At 43.0% G+C, this 25,339-nt stretch overlaps 1 protein-coding gene and 1 pseudogene across 1 annotated transcript; one reads left to right on the forward strand and one right to left on the reverse strand.

Annotated features, from left to right (window-relative positions):
• Nucleotides 1-1,125: 1,125 nt before the first annotated feature.
• LOC133040995 (olfactory receptor 5A2-like) lies at nt 1,126-3,928 on the reverse strand (annotated as a pseudogene).
• A 17,713-nt stretch (nt 3,929-21,641) lies between these two features.
• LOC133041058 (olfactory receptor 5A1) lies at nt 21,642-22,598 on the forward strand. The gene has a single exon (XM_061121452.1). It carries the CDS (start codon nt 21,642-21,644, stop codon nt 22,596-22,598), a length of 957 nt encoding a protein of 318 aa, XP_060977435.1.
• Nucleotides 22,599-25,339: the final 2,741 nt, after the last annotated feature.

Genomic DNA, 25,339 nt, shown 5'->3' on the forward strand with positions numbered 1-25,339 from the left:
TCCTGCTTTGAACAAAATTGACCAGTAATATTGACTAAATGGCTAACAATATGAGCTACCATTTGTTAAATATTATTATATATCAGGCAGGGGCTTTCCTGGTGGCTCAGTGGTAAAGAATCCACCTGCCAATGCAGGAGATGTGTGTTAAATTCCTGGCTCCAGAAGATCCCCTGGAGAAGGAAATGGCAGCTCACTCCAGTATTCTTGCCTGGGAAATCCCATGGACAGAAAAGCCTGGTGGGCTACAGTCCAAGAGGTCACAAAAGTTGGACATGACTCAGGGACTAAACAACAACACAACCACATACCAGGCACTTGGCTAAGCCCTTCTCATGTATATTCTCACTTAATTGTTGCATCAGTTCAATGAGGTAGATACAGTTATTATTCTCATTTTACACATGAGTAAAATAGGGCTTGTAAGTAACTTGCATAAGACCACAAAAATAAAGATGGCATGTTTATATTAATAACCATAAGTCTGATGATTTAAGAACACTTAGCAACTGTATAGGGCTTCCCTGGTAGCTCAGCTGGTAAAGAATCCACCTGCAATGCAGGAGACCCTGGTTTGATTCCTGGGTTGGGAAGATCCCTGGAGGAGGGCATGGCAACCCACTCCAATAATCTTGCCTGGAGAATCCCCATGGGTAGAGAAGCCTGGTGGGCTACAGTCCGTGGGGTCACAAAAGAGCCCAACACGTCTTAGAAACTAAACAACAATCCCCCTCCTCAGGTTACAGTGCTATATTCTGGACCTACCTGAAGAATCTCCACCTTGAATACTGGACTAACAATTTTTTCAATGTCTTCCGCCTACAGACACACACTCGTACTTTGATATTCCAAGTTGATCAGCCTTCGTCACGGTGACGTTTTCTGCTAATCTCAATCTATACAACTGCTGTTCATTCTAGAAACAAATAATGGCCAAACCTTTTTTCCAATAAGCAACAGGAAACTTGTTAGAGGGATACTGATAAAAAAGGGGGGGTGGGCGTGATCAGCACAAATTATGTAGATCAACTAGTCCAAAGCTGCATGAGTCTGAACAAGTGACCCAGCTCACAGCTTCATTGCGAGCATTATATCAGGGTCAGAAAAAGCAATGCCCATGAGAAATTACACAGCTTTCCTCATGGCATTTTTAATGTCCTTGTTCCTAAGACTGTAGATGATGGGATTTACCATAGGGATCACCAGAGCAGTGAATGTGGACACCACCTTGTCCCGTCCAGGGAGCAGCTGGAACTCTGTCGCGTGTACATGAAGAGACCAGAACCCGAGAAGAGGGTCCCAGCAGCCAGATGAGAGGCACAAGTGCTGAAGGCCTTGGTCCTCCCTTTAGCTGACCTGATAGGACGGCAGCGGCAGTGCAACCACAGGAGATGAGGACCACAAGGACAGACAGCACCCCGACGCCCACAGCCGCCAGGAAGGTCACCACCCGGCTGGGGAAAGGATCAGAGCAGGACAGAACCGGGACTGGAGGGAGGTCGCAGAAGTGACTGATCACATTGAGCTCGCAGAAGTCGTTCCGATAGCCCGAGCAGGTTTCAGTCACAGCACTGAGGAACCCACCCATGTAGGCCCCAGCCGCCTTCTTGAAAGAAAGGGTGTGGGATAGGAGGCCCGGGCAGGGCAGCGGGTTGCAGATCGCAACCCCGCGGTCAGAGCCACGGCCGCAGGAAGGAAGCAGGCGTCAGCCCCAGCCTGCAGAAGACCCAGCACTGCGCGGCACAGCCCACCAAGGAGGCGGTTTTCTGCGCCGTGCTGATGTCAGAGAGCGTCTTGGGGGCCGTGGAGGACACGCAGCAGACATCCAGGAAGGACAGGTTACTGAGGAAGACGTACCTGGGCGTGTGGAGGTGTGAGTCCATCCTGATGACGGCGATGAGGCTCAGGTTCCAGGCTGGGGTCGGGAGGTAAATGCCCAGTGAAGTCTCTCAGTCCTGTCCCACTCTTTGCAATCCCATGGACCGTAGCCTCCTACCAGGCTCCTCCATCCATGGAATTTTCCAGGCAAGAGTACTGGAGTAGGTTGCCATTTCCTTCTCCAGGGGATATTCCTGACCCAGGGATCAAACCCAGGTCTCCCACATTGCAGGCAGATGCTTTACCGTCTGAGCTACTAGGGAAGCCCAAATGCCCAGAAATAACGCAAAAAGGAAAATCAGCATTTGGGGGCTGCCCTGAAAATCCCAGGAGGATGAATTTTGTCACAGTGGTGCTGTTCCTTCCTCAGCCACAGACCTGCTTCCTGCACAAAAGAGGGAAGCAATCCTGTGGTCAGTTAGACTTTGTTACCAGTGGATATCTCCTGTAATACCATACAGCTGACACCAAGTTTGGCCACCTGCTAGGCAAAGTCTTCTGGGAACAAGTCAGCCTGTGATAATCCCTTCCTACTATTTAAAAATCTGTGTGCTCTATACATTGCTGACAAGAGTAGCAGTCTAATAGAGGAGAGAGAGACTGGGAGTCAGAAATCTGAATTTTGTTCGAAACTCTATTCCCAACTCACTGGAGACAGTGGAAAAGTCATTTAATCTTTTTATTTTCTGAGTTGAAGAATGGAAGGTTGCGTCTCAGGGCTCCTTTAGGTTTGGGTTTCTTATGGCTTTTTAGACTTTCTGACTTGAAAATATCAACCCAGATTAACAATAAAGTTAAGAATTTCTTCTATTTTACATACATTTAGTATAAGAATCCAAAAAAGGAAGTAAATACAACTGGTTATAGTATTTTGCATGTTCCATTTTGAGGGAGGAGATTCAACCCATAATGAAAACAATCCATTGTTTTAGGTAGCAAAATTAAAGGGAAAGGGATATAAATATATATAAACACACATATGTGCAGTGTATATACATGTATCAGTAAATGCATGCTTAGAACTAGGCATTTTTTATAATTATATAAACTTTTTAAATATTTATTTTTATTTATTTATTTAGCTGCCCCAGGTCTCAGTCGTGGCATGCGGGACCTTCAGGTACTGCATGTAGGATCAAGTTCCCCCACCAACCCAGACTTCCTGCTCGGTGAGTGTGGAGTCTTAGCCACTGGACCACCAGGAAAGTCCCTATAATAAGTTTTTATACAAATCACTGCATAAAATCATAAAAAGCTGAAAATTTGGACTAGCTTGATCAGCATCATTATGGGATACAGCGCTATTTGCATACCTTTGGGTGTGAGGAGAAAGAAGGAAGCAACAGCAAAGCTGACTGAAATTGGCCAGGTCATGGAAAAGCAGAAACCAGTACTTTCTGAGCAAGAGAAGTTGGGAAGGATTCATTGCATATTTAAGGATAATACTTAGGGAGAGGCAAGGGGAAATTTGGATGTCATCAGGCCAGACCAAATTATTACTTTTAAGACATGAGGTAAGCCCATAAACACTCTGCATTAAGAAATACAGGCTGGCACTGACAATAGCATCAAAATGAAGAAATATAAATGGATGTAAAAAGGCAGAAGTGCCCTGGGGAAGACTTGATGGTAAAATTAAAGTTTATGTATTTTATTATTTTATGGAATTTGATTACCCAGGCATGTTTGCAACCATTGCAACCATTGATTGAACGATGATTGTGTTCATCATTCATCATATTAAAAATTGTTTCACATGAATAGATTCTCAACATCACTAACTGTCAGAGAAATGGAAATCAAAACCACAATGACATATCACCTTCCAACTTTTAGGATGGTTATTATTAACAATTGTTGGTGAGGAGGTAGAGAAAAAGGGACCTCTGCACACTATTGGTGAAAATGTGAATGAGTTCAGCCTCTATGGAAAGTAGTATGGAGGTTCCTGCAAAAATAAAAACAGAACTACTACATGACCCAGCAATTCCACTTCTGGGTATATAGCCAAAGGAAATGAAATCAGTACCTTGAAGAGATATACTTCCATGTTCACTGCAGCATTATTCACAATAGTCCAGATTTGGAAACAATCTGAACTTGACAGATGAATGGATAAAGAAAATTTAAGATAGATAGATAATGGAATACTATTCAGCCTGAAAAAAAAGAAGGAAAATCTTGTCATTTGTAACGATGCAGGCAAACATGGAGGACACTTTGCAAAATGAAATAAGCCAACACAGTCAAATTCTGTGTGACCCCACTTACATGTGGAATCTTAAAAAGTCAAATTCATAAAAGTAAAGAGTAGATCAATGGTTTCCATGGGCTGGAGTGGGGTGGAGGGAAGAGCGAGATGTTGGTCAAAGGGTACAAGGTTTCACTCACACAGGATAAGTACTTGGGGGTCTAATGAACAGCATGGTGACAACAGGTAATGCTACTGTATATTGAAAGTTTTCTAAGGGGATCAGGTCAGTTCAGTTGCTCAGTCATGTCCAACTCTTTGCAACCCTACAGACTGCAGCATGGAAGGCCTCCCTGTCCATCACCACCTCCCGGAGTTTACTAAGAGGATAGATCTTAAATTAAATCTTCTCACAGTAAACATTCACACAGGCACACAAACACACATGGGTAACTATGTAGAGATGATAGACAAGTTATTTAACTTGATTATGTTGATCTTTTTATAGTGTATGCATATATATGTATATAAACATCAAGTTGTACACCTTAACTGTGTGCAATTTTTGTCTGTTAAAGATATTTCTATCAAATTGTTAAAAATAAGTAAGTACTATTCCTAGCTTTGTATTTGCTAAAAATTTTAAATCTCCCCACAATTATTCACTGCCTGAACAGTAAAAGCCAAGAAGACTAACTGTGATCCAGATAATCTTACAACCATGTCTCATTTCACCACAGAACAGTGACTGTGGTCAACTTGCACTCTGAACACTAGACGTCCATCCTACGCACCTTTCACTGTAGTTTGTTCTTATAATGATTATTAAGTCCCTTTCTTTAAAGACATTAATTTAATAAATGTGTTGGAACTGATTTTCATATTTACAATTGCAATGTATTTACAAAGTCCTATGGTGTATAGGACTTTCACATTTATATATGGTGTATAGGATTTTCATATTTACAATTGCAATGTATATACAAAGTCCTATTGACTTCCCTGGTGGCTCAGATGGTAAAGAATCTGCCTGCAATGCAGAAGACCCAGGTTCAATTCCTGGGTTAGGAAGATCCCCTGGAGAAGGGGATGGCTACCCACTCCAGTATTCTTGCCTGGAGAATTCCATGGATGGAGGAACGTGGCTGGCCACAGTCACAAAGAGCTGGACACGACTGAGCCACTAACACTTTCATAAAATCCTAGGCTAGTAATAAATATACATTCTTTTATTAAAGAAAGATTTGGGATGCCAATTAAAAAAAAACAAAAAGAACCAACAATTCTTCACTATAATATTGATCTATTCATCTTATCAAAGAGGAAATTAGATGAGTTTGGTGTTTCTTATCTTAATGAAATCTTCCCTACGAACGTAAGGTACTCAAAGGCAGGCAGAGAGTTGTATTTGTTCTGTGTATTTATCTATCCTGAGTCCCTGGAACAGTGTCTGGGACATAGGCTCGGTAAATATTTGTTTAATGAATGAATTTTCTTCACTGTTTATTCATAGAGTTTAGCAGAGTGTTTAGCTTATAATAAGTGCTCAGTTATAATAATATAACATGTAACTGGAGGATTCCCTGTGGTACAGTGGTCAAGAATCTGCCTGCCAATGCAAGAAGTGCAAGAGACCCAGATTTGATCCTGGGATTGGGAAGATCCCCCAGAGGAGGAAATGGCAACCCACTCCAGTATTCTTGCCTGGGAAACCTCATGGACAGAAGAGCCTGGCGGTGTACAGTCCATGGATCACAAGAGTTAGACACGACTAAGTGACTGAGCACACAATATGTGATACAAAATAAAATCACAACCATTTATTAGGGCTTACTGAGTACCAGGCACTGTTCTAAGGACTTGATTTATATTAACTCATTTAATCATCCCTGAAGATGAATAGATTTACTCTGCCCCTTATACAGATAAAATGTGGGAAGTGCTTAAATTTAGAGTTGTCATTTGTTGGGTAAGTGAGGAGGGAGGAAGGGAGCTAAACTTACTGAGTTACATCAGGCAGAAGTGTCCTGAGTTCTGAAGCCAAAAGAGAAGAATTATTGGTCGCTTTGCTCCAATAACACCTTTTACAAATTTCAGTCCATCTGCGTTCCCCAATGCTCTATGTCTGTTTCATCAGCTCTACCTCTGGCCTCTGGTTCAGTCCGTTCTTTTATACTTTGGCCTCAGGCAAACAGTAGCATCTGCTTCTGGAATCCCTTCCTTGATTATCAGGTCTTCCAATGGCCCTTGATGCGTCATTACGTCATTACGTTAATGGAGACGGGTAGCCGCACTCTGCCTCCACGTGGGCTTTGTCACTCCTGGGTCCAAAGGTAAAAACCCAGCAGTCATCAGAGCTAAACATTGCTGAGCGCTCATTACTCTCTGGGGGTGGTGGAGAACAGGGCCAACCACCGGTCGCCAGAGTCTCAGTCACAGCCCCTTGCCCTGTTCTCCTTGAGCTTCCCCTGATCCAGGTCCAAGGAGACTTCCTGCTGTGTTGGTGGGCAGCCTTCCACTTCAAGAGACACTTCATTAGCAGGAAACCACACACAAACAGACCAAGGCATGTGCTAAAATACAGTGCTTAAAGAACAAACTTCTAACTAAGAGAGGTGGGTTCCCATTCTGGCTCTGTCATTTTATTCGTACGGACACGTAACAAGTTTTTAATTTTTTTCCAAGTGGTGTTTATTTTTTCCTTTACAAAAAATTTTTCTATAACGGAAAGTTCCAAACACATACGCCGATAAAGAGATTAATATAATTAACCTCTATGTACCCCCTTGGTTAGCAATATCTTGTTTCATCTTTATCCTCTGACAGTCCTTTCCTGATGGATTATTTTGAATCAAACCCCAGATATCTTACCATTCCATCCACATATATTTCTTTAATTGGACTATAATTGCTTTAGGATGTTGTGTTAGTTTCTGCTATACAGCAACATAAATCAGCCATATGTGCACGTATATCCCCTCCCTCCTGAGCCTCCCAGCCCCCCATCCCAGTCCTCTAGGTCATCACAGAGCATCCAGGTGGCCCCCCTGTGCTAAGCAGCAGCTTCCCACTAGCCGTCTCTGTGGCATATGATAGTGTATATGTCCATGCTACTCTCTTAATTTGTCCTATCCTCTCCTTCCCCCACTGTGCCCACGAGTCCACATTTAACAAAATTTTGAATCTTTTAAATATCAATTTCCTCACTTTTAAAACTGGTGTAATAATTCCTACCTCGAGTAGATTGATGTGATCCTGAAATGAGATGTGAATAAGCACATCTTAGCATAGAGCTAATGAAAAAAAAGATATATATATACATAGATATAGATATCTCACTCAATAATGTTAACTGAAAGTAAAAGTGAAGTCTCTCAGTCATGTCTGACTCTTTGTGACCCCATGGACTGTAGCCCACCAGGCTCCTTCATCCATGAGATTTCCCAGGCAAGAATACTGGAGTGGCTTGCCATTTCCTTCTCCAGGAGATCTTCCTGACCCAGGGATTGAAGCTGGGTCTCCCGCATTGTAGGCAGACGCTTTACCCTCTGAGCCACCAGGGAAGTCAACTCTATCTCTAGGGTCACAGCCAAGAGTTCTTCCCTTCCTATCTGATTTTTGCTGTGACTTAGTTTCATCCTGATGAAAACAGCTCCTCAACCCTTTCACATGTTAGGTGCTGCTCCCAACATTGTTACAACCTGGTTGCGTTGCTTTGGGTGAGTCTGTTAACCACTCACCTTCACCCCTGCTGGGCCTGAGGAAATTGGGCTCCCTCTCCAAGAATTCCTCAGGCTCCAAAAGGCTGAAATTTTGAGAAACTGATTTTTTATTTTTTGAAAAATTTTTGTTTTTTGAAACTTTCTATATAGGAATGTGCTCAGTCATGTCCAACTTTTTGTGGCCCCATGGACTATAGCCCACTAGACTCCTCTGTCCATGGGATTCTCCAGGCAAGAATAGTGGAGCAGGATGCCATTTCCTATTCCAGGGGATCTTCCCAACCCAGGGATCGAACCTGCATCTCTCGTCTCCTGCACTGGCAGGCAGATTCCTTACCTCTAGTGACACCCGGGAAGCCCTTACATCGGGGTAAAGTTTACCAAAAGAAGTTCATCTGTTTCATGGAGATCAAGTTAGCAATCTTCAGTTTGAAAATAAAAATGAGCTGACAGAAATAGTTCTATATGAAGGTGAAAGTAAAAGTGTTAGTTGCTGAGTCATGTCCGACTCTTTGCAACCCCGTGGACTGTAGCCTGCCAGGCTCTTCTGTCCATGGGATTCTTCAGGCAAGAAACCCACTGGAGTGGGTTGCCATGCCCTCCTCCAGAGGATTTCCCTGACCCAGGGATCGAACTCAGATCTCTTATGTTTCCTGCATCAGCAGGTGGGTTCTTTACCACTAGCACCACCTGGGAAGCCCTTGACAAACAGTAATAAACAAATTCAGGGGAAATTTTTAGTCATGCAGATTGTTCAAAGAAAAGCAGATAAGTGACCCCCAGAATAGACTGTGAAGGAGAGATGGCAAGATTTTCTTGTCAAGAGAAACATTCTTTGCTAGGCTTGAAGATAAACTGGTCCAGGAAATCCGAAGGCTAGGAGAGTCAAACTCAACTAACTATGAATGAGTTTTGATACTGAATTCAGATCTGGGATCGTTTAGAAGGTAAACCTCTAATTATGACCTATACATTTTCTTGGGATTAAAAAAGGCTGATAAAAGAGAGTGCTAATAGATGTCATCTGCCATGCAAACTCTGATTATGGTGATAATGATTATCTACAAAGAAGGTCAAGTATAAAGATCAAATTATAAATTAGCAATGTCTACACCGGACAGGAAAATGTAGAGTCGGGACACGCAGTGTATTTGTCAGGCTTCTCTACAAAAACTTTAAGAATGAGAAATAAAGTTGCCTTATTTAACTCACCTAGATAAAACCATCGAAATGAAATGAAAGTCATGTCCGACTCTTTGAGATCCCATGGACTGTATGCTCCAGGCCAGAATACTGTATTCTGAATACTGAAGTGAGTATTCTGAATACTGGAGTGGGTAGCTGTTCCCTTCTCCAGGGAATCTTCCTAACCCAGGGATCGAGCTCAGGTCTCCCACATTGTGGGCAGATTCTTTACCAACTGATCCACAGGGGAAGCTCATGAACACTGGAGTGGGTAGCCTATCCCTTCTTCAGCAGATCTTCCCCACCCAGGAATTGAACCAGGGTCTCCTGCATTGCAGGCAGATTCTTTACCAACTGAGCTACCAGGGAAGCAGATATAACCATAAACTCTCCATATCCTTACTTTAAGATATAAAACTTCAAATATGGTTAAATTAAAGAATTTAAAGCAGTTTAAGCAAGCATCAGAATGTATGAAAACACAAAAAGCAAGGAAACTCCACATAGAATTACAAATACTTAGGAAATATTTCTTTGTAATTCAACCCAAAATTTAACTCACCAAGATTCTATGCCTCTTAGAGTTTGTTTGCTGGCAGCTCCTCCTAAAATAGGATTTGCTTTCATGCTTGTTTAACATTTTATTATGCCTATTTTTAAAGGATACGTTAAGTGTTTCAAAGCAAAACCCAAAGGTGCTTGGAGGTAAAATACAATCTTGATTCTCAAATTGGAGTTTAAAAGTTATCTCATTAAGTATTTCTTCCACTGGCAATAAGTAAAAACATTAAGCTAACATAGATTCAAAGTCTTTTCGCTGGGCGTTCCAAAGATAATGTCGTGTTCGTCTCTCAGTTGTGTCTGACTCTTTGTGACCCCGGCTGGGGCCTGCCAGGCTTCTCTGGCCATGGGACTCTCCAGGCAAGAATACTGGAGTGGGTTACCATTTCCTTCTCCAACCAAAGATAAGGTACAATAGTGAAGGACATTTAGAGGTTTGGGAGGGCTTTAAATCATATATGCAACCACTCAGTGCTCTGTGTTGACCTAAATGAAAAGGAAATTTTAAAAAAGGGGATATACGTATACATATATAGATTCACTTTACAGTAGAAACTAACATAACATCGTAAAGCAACTATACTCCAACAAAAATTAATTTTTAAAAAGCCCTAAAAAAATTTAAGGGCTTCCCGGATAGCTCAGTTGGTAAAGAATCTGCCTGCAGTGCAAGAGACCCTGGTTCCATTCCTGGATCAGGATAGCTTCTAAAAAAATTTTTTAACTTCCACTATATATATACACACACATATATATATTTATATATAATTATATATTATATTATATATAATATAATACATGGAATATATATATATTCTTGCCTGGAGAATTCCATGGACGGTATAGTCCATGGAGTTGCAAAGAGTCAGACACAACTGAGCAACTTTCACTTTCACTTTCATATACACAGAAGCACTAAAGAAGACTTTAAGAGCTCAAACAACATTGTTACAACTGAGATAACTACCCTGCTGTTGTCCATCAGTAACTAAGTCCTGTCAGATTCTTTGCAACGCCATGGACTGTGGTATGCTAGGCTTCCCTGGAGTTTACTCAAACTCATGTTCATTAAGACAATACACCATCCAACCATCTCATCCTCTGTCGTCCCCTTCTCCTCCTGCTCTTAATCTTTCCCAGCATCAGGATCTTTTACAGTGAGTCAATTTTTTGCATCAGGTGGCCAAAGTATTGGAGCTTCAGCTTCAACATTAGTCCTTCCAATGAATATTCAGGGCTGATTACCTTTAGGATGGACTGGTTTGATCTCCTTGCAGTCCAAGGGACTCTCAAGAGTCTTCTCCACCACCACAGTTCAAAAGTATCAATTAACAAACCATTATAGAGATGCCAACTAGTTTAGACCCCCTATGGCAGGGGTCCCCAACCCTCTCTCTAATGCCTGACAGTCTGACATGGAGGTGACTTAATGACAGAAATACAGTGCACAATGAACGCAACGCACTTGAATAATCCTCCCGAAACCAACTCCCCCCACACCCCCATCCATGGACACATTGTCTTCCTTGAAACCTGTCCCTGGTGCCAAAAAGGTTGGTGAACCACTGCTTATGGAATGTTGCTGCCACCTCGTGGAAGTGTGCATGAATTGTAGAGTGAGTTTTTTTTTTTTTTTTTCCTTAGAATCATAAATTTTATTTTTTTTAATTTTTATTTTTATTAGTTGGAGGCTAATTACTTTACAACATTGTAGTGGTTTTTGCCATACATTGACATAAATCAGCCATAGATTTACATGTGTTCCCTATCGCGGTCCCCCCTCCCGCCTCCCTCCCCATCCCATCCCTCTGGGTCTTCCCAGTGCACCAGCCCAGAGCACTTGTCTCATGCATCCAACCTGGGCTGGTGATGTTTCACCCTTGATAGTGTATTTCTTTCAATGCTATTCTCTCAGAACATCCCACTTTCGCCTTCTGCCACAGAGTCCAAAAGTCTGTTCTGAACATCTGTGTCTCTTTTTCTGTTTTGCATATAGGGTTATTGTTACCATCTTTTTAAATTCCATATATATGCGTTAATATACTGTATTGGTCTTTATCTTTCTGGCTCACTTCACTCTGTATAATGGGCTCCAATTTCATCCATCTCATTAGAACTGATTCAAATGAATTCTTTTTAACGACTGAGTAATATTCCATGGTGTATATGTACCACAGCTTCCTTGTCCATTCGTCTGCTGATGGGCATCTAGGTTGCTTCCATGTCCTGGCTATTATAAACAGTGCTGCGATGAACATTGGGGTGCACGTGTCTCTTTCAGATCTGGTTTCCTCGGTGTGTATGCCCAGGAGTGGATTGCTGGGTCATATGGCAGTTCTATTTCCAGTTTTTTAAGGAATCTCCACATTCTTCTCCATAGCGGCTGTACTAGTTTGCATTCCCACCAACAGTGTAAGGGGGTTCCCTTTTCTCCACACCCTCTCCAGCATTTATTGCTTGTAGACTTTTGGATAGCAGCCATCCTGACTGGCGTGTAATGGTACCTCATTGTGGTTTGGATTTGCATTTCTCTGGTAATGAGTGATGTTGAGCATCTTTTCATGTGTTTGTTAGTCATCTGTATGTCTTCTTTGGAGAAATGTCTGTTTAGTTCTTTGGCCCGTTTTTTGATTGGGTCATTTATTTTTCTGGAATTGAGCTACAGGAGTTGTTTGTATATTTTTGAGATTAATCCTTTATCTGTTGCTTCATTTGCTATTATTTTCTCCCATTCTGAAGGCTGTCTTTTCACCTTGCTTATAGTTTCCTTTGTTGTGCAAAAGCTTTTAAGTTTTATTAGGTCCCATTTGTTTATTTTTGCTTTTATTTCCAATATTTTGGGAGGTGGGTCATAGAGGATCCTGCTGTGATTCATGTCGGAGAGTGTTTTGCCTATGTTCTCCTCTAGGGGTTTTATAGTTTCTGGTATTATATTTAGATCTTTAATCCATTTTGAATTTACTTTTGTGTATGGTGTTAGAAAGTGTTCTAGTTTCATTCTTTTACAAGTGGTTGACCAGTTTTCCCAGCACCACTTGTTAAAGAAGTTGTCTTTTTTCCATTGTATATCCATGCCTCCTTTGTTAAAGATAAGGTGCCCATAGGTATGTGGATTTATCTCTGTTTGCAGATGACATGATCCTCTACATAGAAAATCCTAAAGATTCTACCAGAAAATTACTAGAGCTAATCAATGAATACAGTAATGTTGCAGGACATAAAATTAACACACAGAAATCCCTTGCATTCCTATACACTAACAATGAGAAAACAGAAAGAAAAATTAAGGAAACAATACCATTCACCATTGCAACAAAAAGAATAAAATACTTAGGAGTATATCTACCTAAAGAAACAAAAGACCTATACATAGAAAACTATAAAACACTGATGAAAGAAATCAAAGAGGACACAAACAGATGGAGAAATATACCGTGTTCACGGATTGGAAGAATCAATATTGTGAAAATGAGTATACTATCCAAAGCAATCTATAGATTCAATGCAATTCATATGAAGTTACCAACGGTATTCTTCACAGAACTAGAACAAATAATTTCACAATTTGTATGAAAATACAAAAAATCTTGAATAGCCAAAGCAATCTTGAGAAAGAGGAATGGAACTGGAGGAATCAACCTGCCTGACTTCAGGCTCTACTACAAAGCCACAGTCATCAAGACAGTATGGTACTGGCACAAAGACAGAAATATAGATCAATGGAACAGAGTAGAGTGAGCTCTAAGAGGTGACTGAGGGACTAAAGGGAGAAGGAGATGGCAACCTGCTGCAGCATTCTTGCTTGGAGGATCCCATGGATGGAGGAGCCTGGGTGGTTCAGTCCACAGGTTCGCAAAGAGTCAGGCATGACCAAGCAACTTAGCAACAACAATCAGGACTCAAATCCACAAGAGAGTGAACGTTGCTCAGCCTGTCCGACTCTCTGTGACCCCGTGGACTGTAGTCCATGGAGTTCTCCAGGCCAGAATACTGGAGTGGGGAGCCTTTCCCTTCTCCAGGGGATCTTCCCAACCCAGGAATCAAACCGGGGTCTCCTGCATTGCAGGTGGACTCTTTACCAGCTGAGCTAGTGGGGAAGCCCTAAAATCCACATGAGAACCCAGCATTTTGACTTGCTGGTGGCTCAGCTGGTAAAGAACCTGCCTGCCGATGCAGGAGATGCAAGAGAGGGGGTTTGATCCCTGAGTGCGGAAGATCCCCTGGTGAAGGAAATGGCAATCTATTCCAGTGTTCTTGTCTGGGAAATCCCATGGACAGAGCAGCCTGGCAGGTTATAGCCCATGGGGTCGCAAAGAGCCGGACACGACTGGGCACACACACATGCTATATGCCATCAAGCTCTAAGTACTCTACCATGAGCTCCTTAAGTATGTGAGCTCAAAACGTTCATGTACTTTGATTTTTGTAAATAAATCAGACCAGGCAGATGGAGAATTCCCTGGGCATATTGTAAATGATGAGTAACATTAATAAACAAATACATTTTGAGAAGAATAATGTGATTGAGAACAGATACATTGCAAGTTCACATTCACAGTACTATTTTAAACAAATCATATTGTTTAATTCTTAAAAAGAGGCATCAAGACAAAATGAAAGAGCAATCTCAAACAGAGGGCATCAAAGAATTTTTTAAAAAGGACTAAGGTTATCACACAGCAGAGGACTGAATCCCACGTAGTTCCATCTGTGTAGCCTTGTGACCTTCAACTGACCTCACATAAGTGCATGCTTCATCTGTGAGATGCATTCAAACATGTCAACATTGGATATTTTTGTGAGGATCATGTGATGTACAACCTATATGAAAACCATTATATAAGAGCTATTCAAATAGGACAGATTATCAATGTGATTTTTAAATCCCCATTTGTCTCCAAAGAAATACCGCCAACTATAATATTCTGATACCAGTTTATTAGAAATGTATGATAATCTTTATTATTGTTGTTCTGAAATAACTATATACTTTCATTAAATATGAACTATATGTTTCGGTTAAAATGCCAACTAATTTGGACATAGTTTTAAAAAGACTTCATTTTCAGAAAATCTTGGTCTAGTGATTTTTATAAACAATGACCTTTGCTATCCCTGTCAATTTTTATTACTCTGAGATTAAGAACACTAATTATTTAACACTAATTAGATTAGGAACACTAAGTATCTGTGAATAATGTGAACATGATACTTCCAGAAAACAAGTGAATATATTACACTCTTTGGAATAGCTAGATAAGACAAGCTCAAAATGAGTCATTAGGAAATTATGTGTTGATTAGCAAATAAAATGAAAGTGTCCACAACCAGGTGGCTCAGGAGTAAAGAATCCACCTGCTAATGCAGGAGACACAGGAGGCATGGGTTCGATCCCTAAGCCGAGAAGACCCCCTGGAGTAGGAAATGGCAACTCGCTCCAGCATTCTTGCCTGGAGATCCCATGGACAGAAGAGCCTGGGCTACAGTCCATGGAGTCACTAAGAGTCAGACACGACAGAAGAGACTAAGTACGGCTGTATGGCAATCTTGTTCTCTCCTGCAGAGTGTTTATCTTTTCCTTTGTGCTCCGGAGCCACCCTGACTTTGCTCACCAAGTAATACCAGCAGAGGTTTTTTTTGTAAGAAGAAATCTTGATTAGCCTTGGGGGATCAGAGGAACTGGCCACTGGGATAGAGCTTAATAAGCAGTGTCTTCAGAGATTTTATATGAATATACGTTCTCCACACCACCCCAGAGATCAATTAAGTACAAATCTGTAAATCTGGGTGACGCACTCCTTTCTCTTTTGAAAAATATAAGACCCTCCAGGGCAAATATAATAAAACGTCTCCAAGGAGAAAGAAAAGACTCTTTCTCAAATTCACCCCTAACCCCAGCTTTTAAACACTTCCCAAATGAGCCCAAGTACAGATGTTAGTTGATACCAAAGAGCTTCTAAAATATTACGTCCTCTTCTCCCTGTATATCTTTTCCCTCTACTTTTCTGCCCGCAAACACACATTAGAAGCAACAAGCGGATATTTTTATCTTGGTGAGCAAACCAACCTCAAGCTTGCTCTTCAAACTTGTTAGCACTTTGGGGACCGGAAGCAAGTCCTGAAGCAAGATCTGATGCCTTCCAAAGCAGATCGCGAGACAAGCGTAAGCTGAGTGACAGGCAGAACAAGAGGGAGGGGTGAGTGCGGTCATTCACCTTTTACTTTTTGTCTTCATGCTCGCATTAATCTTACCTTACAGAGCACACTTTCAAAGTGCATCCGAGACGTGCAAGCCGATTGTAGATGAGGAAAGAGCTCTTTGGCTTTCAGTTTTCCCCATGGGCCTCTCAATTCTGCCTGTTTTCCCCCAAATTTATCCCCAGTCTTGTTTCTACCTTACTTTTCCTTTAATGGGTTCTGGAACTATATTGAATCCTTGCAACTGGGAAGATAATTAAGAAGACATAAAATTTCTGAAGGAATTGCTATTCCCTTGAACATGAGCCCAGTTATGAATAAGTAGTCTGCAAAGCAACTTGGAAGGGCTGTAATTGGGCCAGACTACACGTGGCAGAGTTTTGAAACACTGCAGAGACCTCAAGCCTCTGAAACTCTCCTTCTCTTTTTTGACTGAAGGCTTGAATTTTGCCATCTAAGTCCTAATTCTTGGGTGAAAGTCTGGGTGCATTTTGAATTCTCACCTTACATCAAGAGGGACTCATTCACCTCCACCAATCATTGGTACCTTCAGATGATAGACAGACCTAGAAAAGAAAGACCTTAAGGGCACTGGGTTCTTGCCCAGTGACAAGAAGGATGATGGGAAGATCACAGAAAACTAGTTTGGCTGAGGTTCCCCTTGACATTGTTGCCTTGTTTTTCTTGCATTCCCAACTGACTCTTTGTGACCCCATGGACTGTACAGTCCATGGAATTCTGCAGGCCAGAATACTGGAGTGCGTACCCTTTCCCTTCTCCAGGAGATCTTCCCAACCCAGGAATCGAACCCAGGTCTCACACATTGCAGGATTCCTTATCAGCTGAGACAGAAGGGAAGCCCCTGTTAAACACAGATTAGGCAATTTGGTTACAAAATTTAACACTTTCTTGAAGATATTTCATAAGCTATGAGTTGAGTCACAAATCAGTTCAACCAGATCCCATCAGTTCCTGAGTGTCTTCCAGGTGCTAGGTTGTTTTTTTTTTTTAATATATTTATTTTTTGTTTTTAACTTTTTATTTTGTATTGGAGTTTAGCTGATTTACAATGTTGTGATAGTTTCAGGTGGACAGCAAAGGAACTCAGCCATAAATATACATACATATACATATACACACATATACATATACATACATATACACACATATACATATACACGTGCATGGATCCATTCTCCCCCGAACTCCCCTCCCATCCAGGCTGCCACATAACACCGCGCAGAGCTCCCCGTGCCACACCGTAGGTCCTTGGTGTTTATCCATTTCAGATACAGCAGAATGTCATGTGCTAGGTTTTTCATTTTATGGCATTATTGTATCTTCACCGTGCCCTTGAAGGCTCGTGGTATCCACAGAAATGCAGCTCCAGCATTTATAAATCCAACGAAGTCACTGGGCCCCTCAAACTCTGAAAAACAGGCCTGGCGCTGATCATACCTACACCACAGGTTCATGAGTGGGAGGAGATTCAGAGCAAACTGAACCTCCCAGGGTTTCTTGCCAAAATGAAAGAGATTTTCTTCCTCTCCCACGGGAGGAAGCCATTCTTCGTGAACAGAGTTCAGTGATGTAAAGTGCTTCACGCAGCCCTTAAGATACCTTCTATTTAATGTTCCAGAATAGCATTCAAGGCATCCATATGTTGGAACAAACCCCTAGATGAAGTTTACCTCTTGTTTCAATTTGTCCGGCTTCACTTTCTGATTGGGGAGATGGGGAATTTCATCCCTAAATATGAAAACCTTCCCTCCTAATCAGTTCAGTTCAGTCGTTCAGTCATGTCCAACTCTGTGACCCCATGAACCTCAGCACACCAAGCCTCCCTGTCCATCACCAACTCCTGGAATTTACTCAAACCCATGTACATCGAGTCGGTGATGCCATCCAACCATCCCTCCTAATGGCAACATTCAAAACAGACTTTCAGTTGATGTATCAACCCTCAGATTATTCAATTCTTCAATCTCACCCCAGACACTTCTTATATACCTAGATGGGCCATCAGTGAATTCCTTATTTCTGCAAGAGCGCACACTTTAACCTATCATGTGAGGCAGGAGTACTCACTGATGGTAACGATGACAGTGCCAGGTTATTCAGCAAGCATCCACTCTCAGGGTCCATGGACCTTCCCCACGTTGTCTTAGGCAATAGTTACACAACTCTGTTACGTGTCACTGTTACCCCTGTTTTGCAAATGAAGAAACTGACCCTTGGAATGGCTACCAAAACTGCTCAGAACTCCACCACTGGCAAGTGGCTGAGTCAGGATTAGAACCCTTAAACTTGTCCCGAAGCCTCACCGGTGTCATAACCACTACTGTATCCCACCCCCCTTCCTTCTAACCTGAATGGGGACCCCCAGACAGCCTGAAGCACATCACAAACTCGGGGGTCCCTACTTAGAACAGGGAGAGCTCCAGCAGAGCCGTGTCTGTTTGCCTCCAAATTTCTCCATGTGGCTCCATGCCTGCCGCAGATTATTCTAAACTTTCTTGTGGGTCCCTTTCTTTTTGACAAGAGGGAAAAATCCTCTCCTGATTCTCAGAACTCTACATACCTGTCACAAATGAGTGCATAACCTCTGAACATAGGATAAAGCTGAAAACCACATTGGTCAATATACGATATTTGGTTTTCTGTTTCTGACCTACTTCACTCTGTATGGCAGTCTCTACATCCATCCACATCACTAAAAATGACCCAGTTTTGTTCCTTTTACAGCTGAGTCACACTCCATGCATATACGTATGACATCTTTATCTGGTGGATGAGCGTGGGAGGGAGGCTCAAGAGGAAGGCAATGTATGTACACATGCGGCTGATTCACTTTGCTTTACAGCAGAAACTAACGCAACACTTAAAGCAATTGCACTCCAATAATTTAGATAATTAATCAATTAAAGGCTTTGGGGAAAAAATACATTGGTAAGATTGGGATTGCAAGAGATCTCCTAAACTGTACAAATGATGGCATGGTGATGGCTAAGATGAAGCTCACATGGTCTCACTACTCAAATTTGAGGACTTTGGTCCTGAAAAATCTGCAGCAGGAGCTACTGAGTGGGAGGAGGGTGGACCCCAATTCTAAGAGCATCTCTCTGTGTAAGCTCCAAGAAGAAAATGAAGAAGGTCTATGAGACCTTGACAAGCAATGGATAGATAATGGATTGATTTATGAAAGACTGGGGATATTAAAATGAAGTAGCTCTCCTAAATTGAGCAAGAAAAAGTCAGAGCAAATAGAGAAAGTGTTATTTCCCAAAGAGTGAAGCCACTTTCCTGGAATAATTTCTCTAATAACTGTAAGTTATAGAGTCTGTGTTGCAAGATACTAACATGCTTGCATATATGCATCTACTTTCACTTGAAAAGAATATACCAAAATGTAAGTACTGTTATTTCAGGAGATAGAATGTCACACTTTCCAGTTTCAAGGTTTTTTTTGCATCAATCAGGAACAGCACATGGTTTTTAGGGTGAGTATTTCACAGTTGTTTGCTGAGCAAATTATTTTGCCGTTCTCATATATTGCTTTAAGATTCATAAAATATTTTCCTTTTCAAAAATAAATGAAATTTATTGGATTTTCTATATTTTAAGAGGTAGATAGAATAGGCTGAAAATATGACTTAAAAGATAGTGAAGGTAATTTGGTTGACTTCCAAATTGTTTGGGATAAGACATGAAGAAGCATTAAGATGTATTCCAAACATTTAAGGCTCATTCACACTCTGACCACACTTTTCCTGGTGCCTCCTGTAGGGACAGGACCTCAGCTTAGAGACGGATGGCAGAAGTTCTCCTCTGATTGACATGGAAAGACTGAGATTCCATGTGGATGTGTGAGATACTGATGAGAATTCTTACAAAGTGGGGTTAAATGGAAGTTCCTAATCTTGAAAGATGCTTCATACACTGGAAATTCTAAGAATATAATTGAAGATGGTTTATAATTGAGGCTTTAAACAATAGCAACAACAAACACTTGTAGAATGCTTACTATGAGCCAGGAATATCCTAAAGCAGATTAGAAAGATGATAAATAAATAGATAGATAGAGGGACTCCCTGGTTGTCCAGTGGTTAAGAATCCTCCTGCCATCGCAAGGGACACAGGTTCAATCGCTGGTCCAGGAAGATTCCACCTGCTATGGGGCAACTGAGCCCATTCAGCACAACTACTGAGTCTGCATCCTGCAACGACGGAGGCCCATGCACCTAGAGCTCGTGCTCTGCAATGGGAGACACCGCCACGAGGAGAAACCCGGGTACCACAGCCAGAGAGCAGCCCCAGCACGCTGCACCTGGAGAAAGCCTGCATGCACAAAGACCCAGAGCAGCCAATTAAAAAAAGAGAGAAAGTTGATAGATGTGCGTGCATGCTAAGTCTCTTCAGTTATGTCTGATTCTTTGTGACTCTATGGACTGTAGCCACCAGACTTCTCTGTCCATGGGATTCTCCAGGCAAGAATACTGGAGTGCGTTGTCATGCCCTCCTCCAGGGGATTTTCTCCACCCAGAAATTGAACCCTCATCTCTTATGTCTCCTGCATTGGAAGGCAGGTTCTTTACCACTAATGCCACTGGGAATCTCTGATAGATAGATAGATAGATAGATAGATAGATAGATAGATAGACAGACAGATAGATAGATAGATAGAGCTATTATTATCTCTAATTATACAGGGTATCATAGAGAATTCAAGTGACATGCCCAAGATCACACATCTATTAAGTGGTAAAGCTGGGAATTGAATCCAGGTAGTCCAAATCCAGGGCCCACATTCTCAGCTTAGAGAGGTAACACTGAAGACAACTTTGAGACTGACACCACGTTAATATATTCAGACCTAATATTTGACAATTAGGAGCATTTCTATGCATGTCTGGCCTAATCCTTTGGATTAAAAACATTCAAAATGCCTTACAGATTGTTTCCCAACTAAGTAGCTGAGCCCCATCCCTATGTTGGCTTCTCCATTCCCATACTGAAACTGGAATGATGTTAGGTAAACAGTTATGTCAGGGCATGATATAAGTCACCTGGGACACAGAAAACTGTCCTAATAATAACTTTCTTTATGGACTTACTAGATGCCAGTCACTTTATATATGTTGACTTATTTTATTCTTAAAACAAACACCTTTTTTAATATTTATTTTTATTTACTTATTTATTTGGCTCCCCAGGGTCTTAGCTGCAACCTGCAGGCTCTTAAGCTGTGAGATAGGAGATCTAGCTCCCTGACCAGGGTTTGAACCCAGGAGTGTGGAGTCTTAGCCACTGGACCACAGGAAGTCCCACAGATTTTAAAAGGCTATTGAAGTCTATAGATGTTAGCCATCTCACCCTAAGTGACACAGCTACCAAATGGTAGAGGTAGGAGTTAAACTCAGGGAGTCTGCATCCAAAGCATAAGCTCATATAAACCACTCTGTATTATATTAAAATTTAAGACATTTGACTTCTAAGGGAAAGAGAGAGAGAGAATCGTTGCATTCTCTGTGTTGTAATTCTCTGTGGTAATTCTCTGTTGTAATTCTTTGTGGGCTTCCCTGATGGCTCAGCCAGTAAAGAATCTGCCTGGAATGCAGGAGACACAGGAGACGCAGGTGTAATCCCTGGGTCAGGACGATCCCCCGGAGGAGGAAATGGCAACCCACTCCAGTATTCTTGCCTGGAAAATCCCACGGATGGAGGAGCCTGGCAGGCTACAGTTCAAAGGGTCACAAAGAGTCAGACACACTGAAGTAATTTAGCACTCACGCATGTAACTGTCTGTAATAACCTGCCTTCCTCTTATGCATTTAATAATTATTTGCTGACATCATTTGTCTTGTGGGTTATTATCATGATCCCAGGTCTGCATCTTGTCCTCCTCCATGGGAAACACGTCCACAACTAAAGCCTGGAACGGCTCATCAGTGACCATGTTCATCCTCCTGGGGTTTGGGGACCATCCACAACTGCAGGCCCTCCTCTTTGGGACCTTCCTGGGCATCTACCTGGTGACCCTGACCTGGAACCTAGCCCTCATCTTTCTGATCAGAGGTGACAGCCGTCTACACACGCCGATGTACTTTTTCCTCAGCAACCTGTCCTTCGTGGACATCTGCTACTCTTCCGCAGTGGCTCCCAAGATGCTCTCCGACTTCTTCCGGGAACGGAAGAGCATTTCCTTCCTGGGCTGCGCCGTTCAGTTCTTCTTCTTCGTGGGCGCCGGTCTAACGGAGTGCTTCCTGCTGACGGCGACGGCGTACGATCGCTACGCGGCCATCTCCCGCCCCCTGCTCTACTCCGCCATCATGTCCCGGGGCCTCTGTGCACGCATGGTGGTTGGAGCCTACGTCAGCGGCTTCCTGAGCTCGCTGGTCCAGTCCAGTTCCATATTTCGGCTCCGCTTCTGCGGACCCAACCTCATCGACCATTTCTTCTGTGACCTCCCACCGGTCCTGGCACTTTCTTGCTCCGACACCTTCTCCAGTCAAGTGGTGAATTTCCTCGTGGTGGCCGTCGTTGGGGGCACATCGTTCCTCATCCTTCTTGGCTCCTACGGTCACATAGTGGCTACTGTCCTGAAGATCCGCTCGGTGGAAGGTCGCAGGAAGGCCCTCCACACGTGCGCCTCGCATCTGATGGTGGTGACTCTGTTGTTTGGGACGGCCCTTTTCATGTACCTGCGGCCCAGCTCCAACTACTCGTTTGGCAGAGACAAGGTGGCATCTGTGTTCTATTCACTGGTGATCCCCATGCTGAACCCGCTCATTTACAGTCTGAGGAACAAAGAGATCAAGGGTGCCCTGTGGAAGATGCTGGGGAAGAAGAAAGTGTTTTCCTAGGCCATGACTGGAGACATATGTCTCCAAGCTGCCAGAGACCTAAATGGTTCATGATAGCCTCTACCTCTGGCTTTAGGTAAGTGACATGTTTGTGTGCATCTTGAAAATGGAAGCACCTCCTTCCGTATTTTCTCGCCATTCCAGTTGGTCATCTGTCTACTGACCCCACCGTGGCTCATCAAAAGGAGAACCTACGGTGTAGCGCAGGGAACTCTACCCAGTGCTCTGAGGTGACCTAAATGGGAAGGAAATCCAAAAAATAGGGGATATGTGTAAACATATGCGGATTCCCAGATGGTGCTGGTGATTTAAAAAACCTGCCTGCCAATGTGGGAGATGTAAGAGACGTGGATTTGATCTCTGAGTCGGGAAGACCCCCTCCTAGAGGAGGGCATGGCAACCCACTCACATATTCTTGCCTGGAGAATCCCATGGATGAAAGAGTCTGGTGGGCTACAGTCCCTGGGATCACAGAGTTGGACAGGAATGAAGAGACTTAGCATGCACATAAACGTACAACTGCTTCCCTTCGCTGTACAGAAGAAACTAACAACATTGTAAAGTAACTCCAATAAAAGTTAATTTTTAAAAAAGAGAAAGAGATTACTTCAGAAAAACAGAAAGAAATTCCCCAGAGTAGCCTATTCTCACAATTGGTATCACAACCACCACCTTTTATGGGGCACCTGGTGGCTCAGATGGTAAAGAATCTGCCTGCAATGCTGGAGGCCTGGCATCAATCCCAGGGTGGGGAAGATCCCCTGGACGAGGGCATGGCAACCCACTCCAGGATTCTTGCCTGGAGAATCCCACGGACAGAGGGGCCTGGTGGGCTGCAGTCCACCGGGTTCCAAAGAGTCGGACACAACTGAGCGACTCACACTTTCGCTTTCACTTTTTCAGTTCATAGACTCTAGACCCTCCATTTGATCTCATGAGAGAGTCCTACACAGAAGTAGAATAAAATGTAGCCTCTACATCGTTTTATCTGAAGAATCTGCATGTATGAGTCTACTACCACAGCTGTAACTAATCACCACAAACCTAGTGGCTTAAAGCAATATAAATTTATTATCTCATAGGTCTGCAGGTAAGAAGTCTTTTGGTTGGGGACGGCAGGGGGGCAGGGTTTGGCAGGGGGCGGTGTTCAGCTCCATGGGGTCTTTGTTGTGGTACAGACGTGCGGACTTTCTTAGCTGAAGAAGTGAAATGAAGTGAAGTCACTCAGTCGTATCCTACTTTTTGTGACCCCATGGACTGCAGCCCACCAGGCTTCTCCGTCCATGGGATTTTCCAGGCAAGAATCCTGGAGTGGGTTGCCATTTCCTTCTCCAGGGGATCTCCCCAGCCCAGGGATTGAACCCGGGTCTCCCGCATTGTAGGCAGATGCTTTTACCATTTGAGCCACCAGGGAAGTCTTAGCTGAGTCACGTGGAATCTTAGTTCCCCGACCAGGGATGCAATCCACATCCGCTGCATTGGAAAGCAGATTTTTAACCATTGGACCACCAAGGAAGTGTGTGTAGGCAAGGGGTCTCACTGGGTTGAAATCAAGGTATCAGCAGGGCCACCTTCTTTTCCAGAGACTCTGAGATAGAATCCATTTCCTTGCTTTTTCCAGTTTCTAGAGACCACCCACGTTCCTTGGCTTGTGGGCCCTTCCCCATCTTCAAAGCCGGCGATGTCACATCTGCTCTCACCTGGAACATTCTCTGTTCTTAAAAACTGTTTTGACTAGACTGAGCCCATCCATATAGTCCAGGATAATCTCCTCGTTTCAACACTAATAACTCTTGTAAATCAACTATACTACAATAAAATTTAAATATTATTTTAAAAAACACGGATAACTCAATCACATCTGAACAGTTCCTTTTGCCTAAGAGGTCATTGGAAGGATGTTGCTGAAGCTGAAGCTCCAATCATTTGGCCACCTGATGTGAAGAGCTGACTCATTGGAAAAGACCCGGATGCTGGGAAAGATTGAAGGCAGGAGGAGAAGGGGACGACAGAGGATGAGATGGTTGGATGGCATCACCAACCCAATGGACATGAGTTTGAGTAAACTCCAGGAGTTGGTGATGGACAAGGAGGCCTGGCATGCTGCAGTCCGTGGGGTTGCCAAGAGTCAGACATGACTAAGCGACCACACAACAACAATCTATTAGCAGGTTCCTGAAATTAAGACCTGGGCATTTGGGGGAAGGGGCATTATTCTGCCTACATTGCTCTCTGTTGTTAGGAGTTTTGTTTCTATTTATTCATTTATTTCTGGCTACCCTGGGTCTTCATTGCTGCACATGGGCTTTCTCTGGTTGTGGTGAGCGGGCGCTACTCTCTACTTGAATTGCAGGGTCTTCCCATTGCCATGGCTTTTTCTTGTTCCCTGGGCTCCAGTTGCCACATGTGGGCTCAGAAATTGAGGCACACAGGCTTAATCGCTCTACGGCATGTGGGATCCTCCCCGACCAGGGATCGAACCCATGTTCCTCGAATTGGCAGATGGATTCCCAACCACTGGATGACCAGGGAAGTCCCTAGCCCCCTTAACACTTGTCATTTTATTGATTTGAATTTATGAGGCTAGCTCTCAAGAATATTCCCGAGCTCCCCACTGCCTCCACGTGGAAGTCCTTAACCAGCACTGCAAAGTCCCTTCTGCTTTTTGCTGCCCCTCTCCAGCTCTTCACTCCTCACTCCATTCCCCAGCACTGTGGCATCTGGGCAGCATGATGTCCCAG

This window comes from Dama dama, chromosome 1, assembly GCF_033118175.1.
Source record: "Dama dama isolate Ldn47 chromosome 1, ASM3311817v1, whole genome shotgun sequence".
In the NCBI taxonomy this organism is placed as follows: Eukaryota; Metazoa; Chordata; class Mammalia; order Artiodactyla; family Cervidae; genus Dama; species Dama dama.

Bases quoted from the DNA above. Each gene is read 5' to 3' on its own strand.
- LOC133041058 (XM_061121452.1), top strand. From the start codon at position 21,642: ATGGGAAACACGTCCACAACTAAAGCCTGGAACGGCTCATCAGTGACC.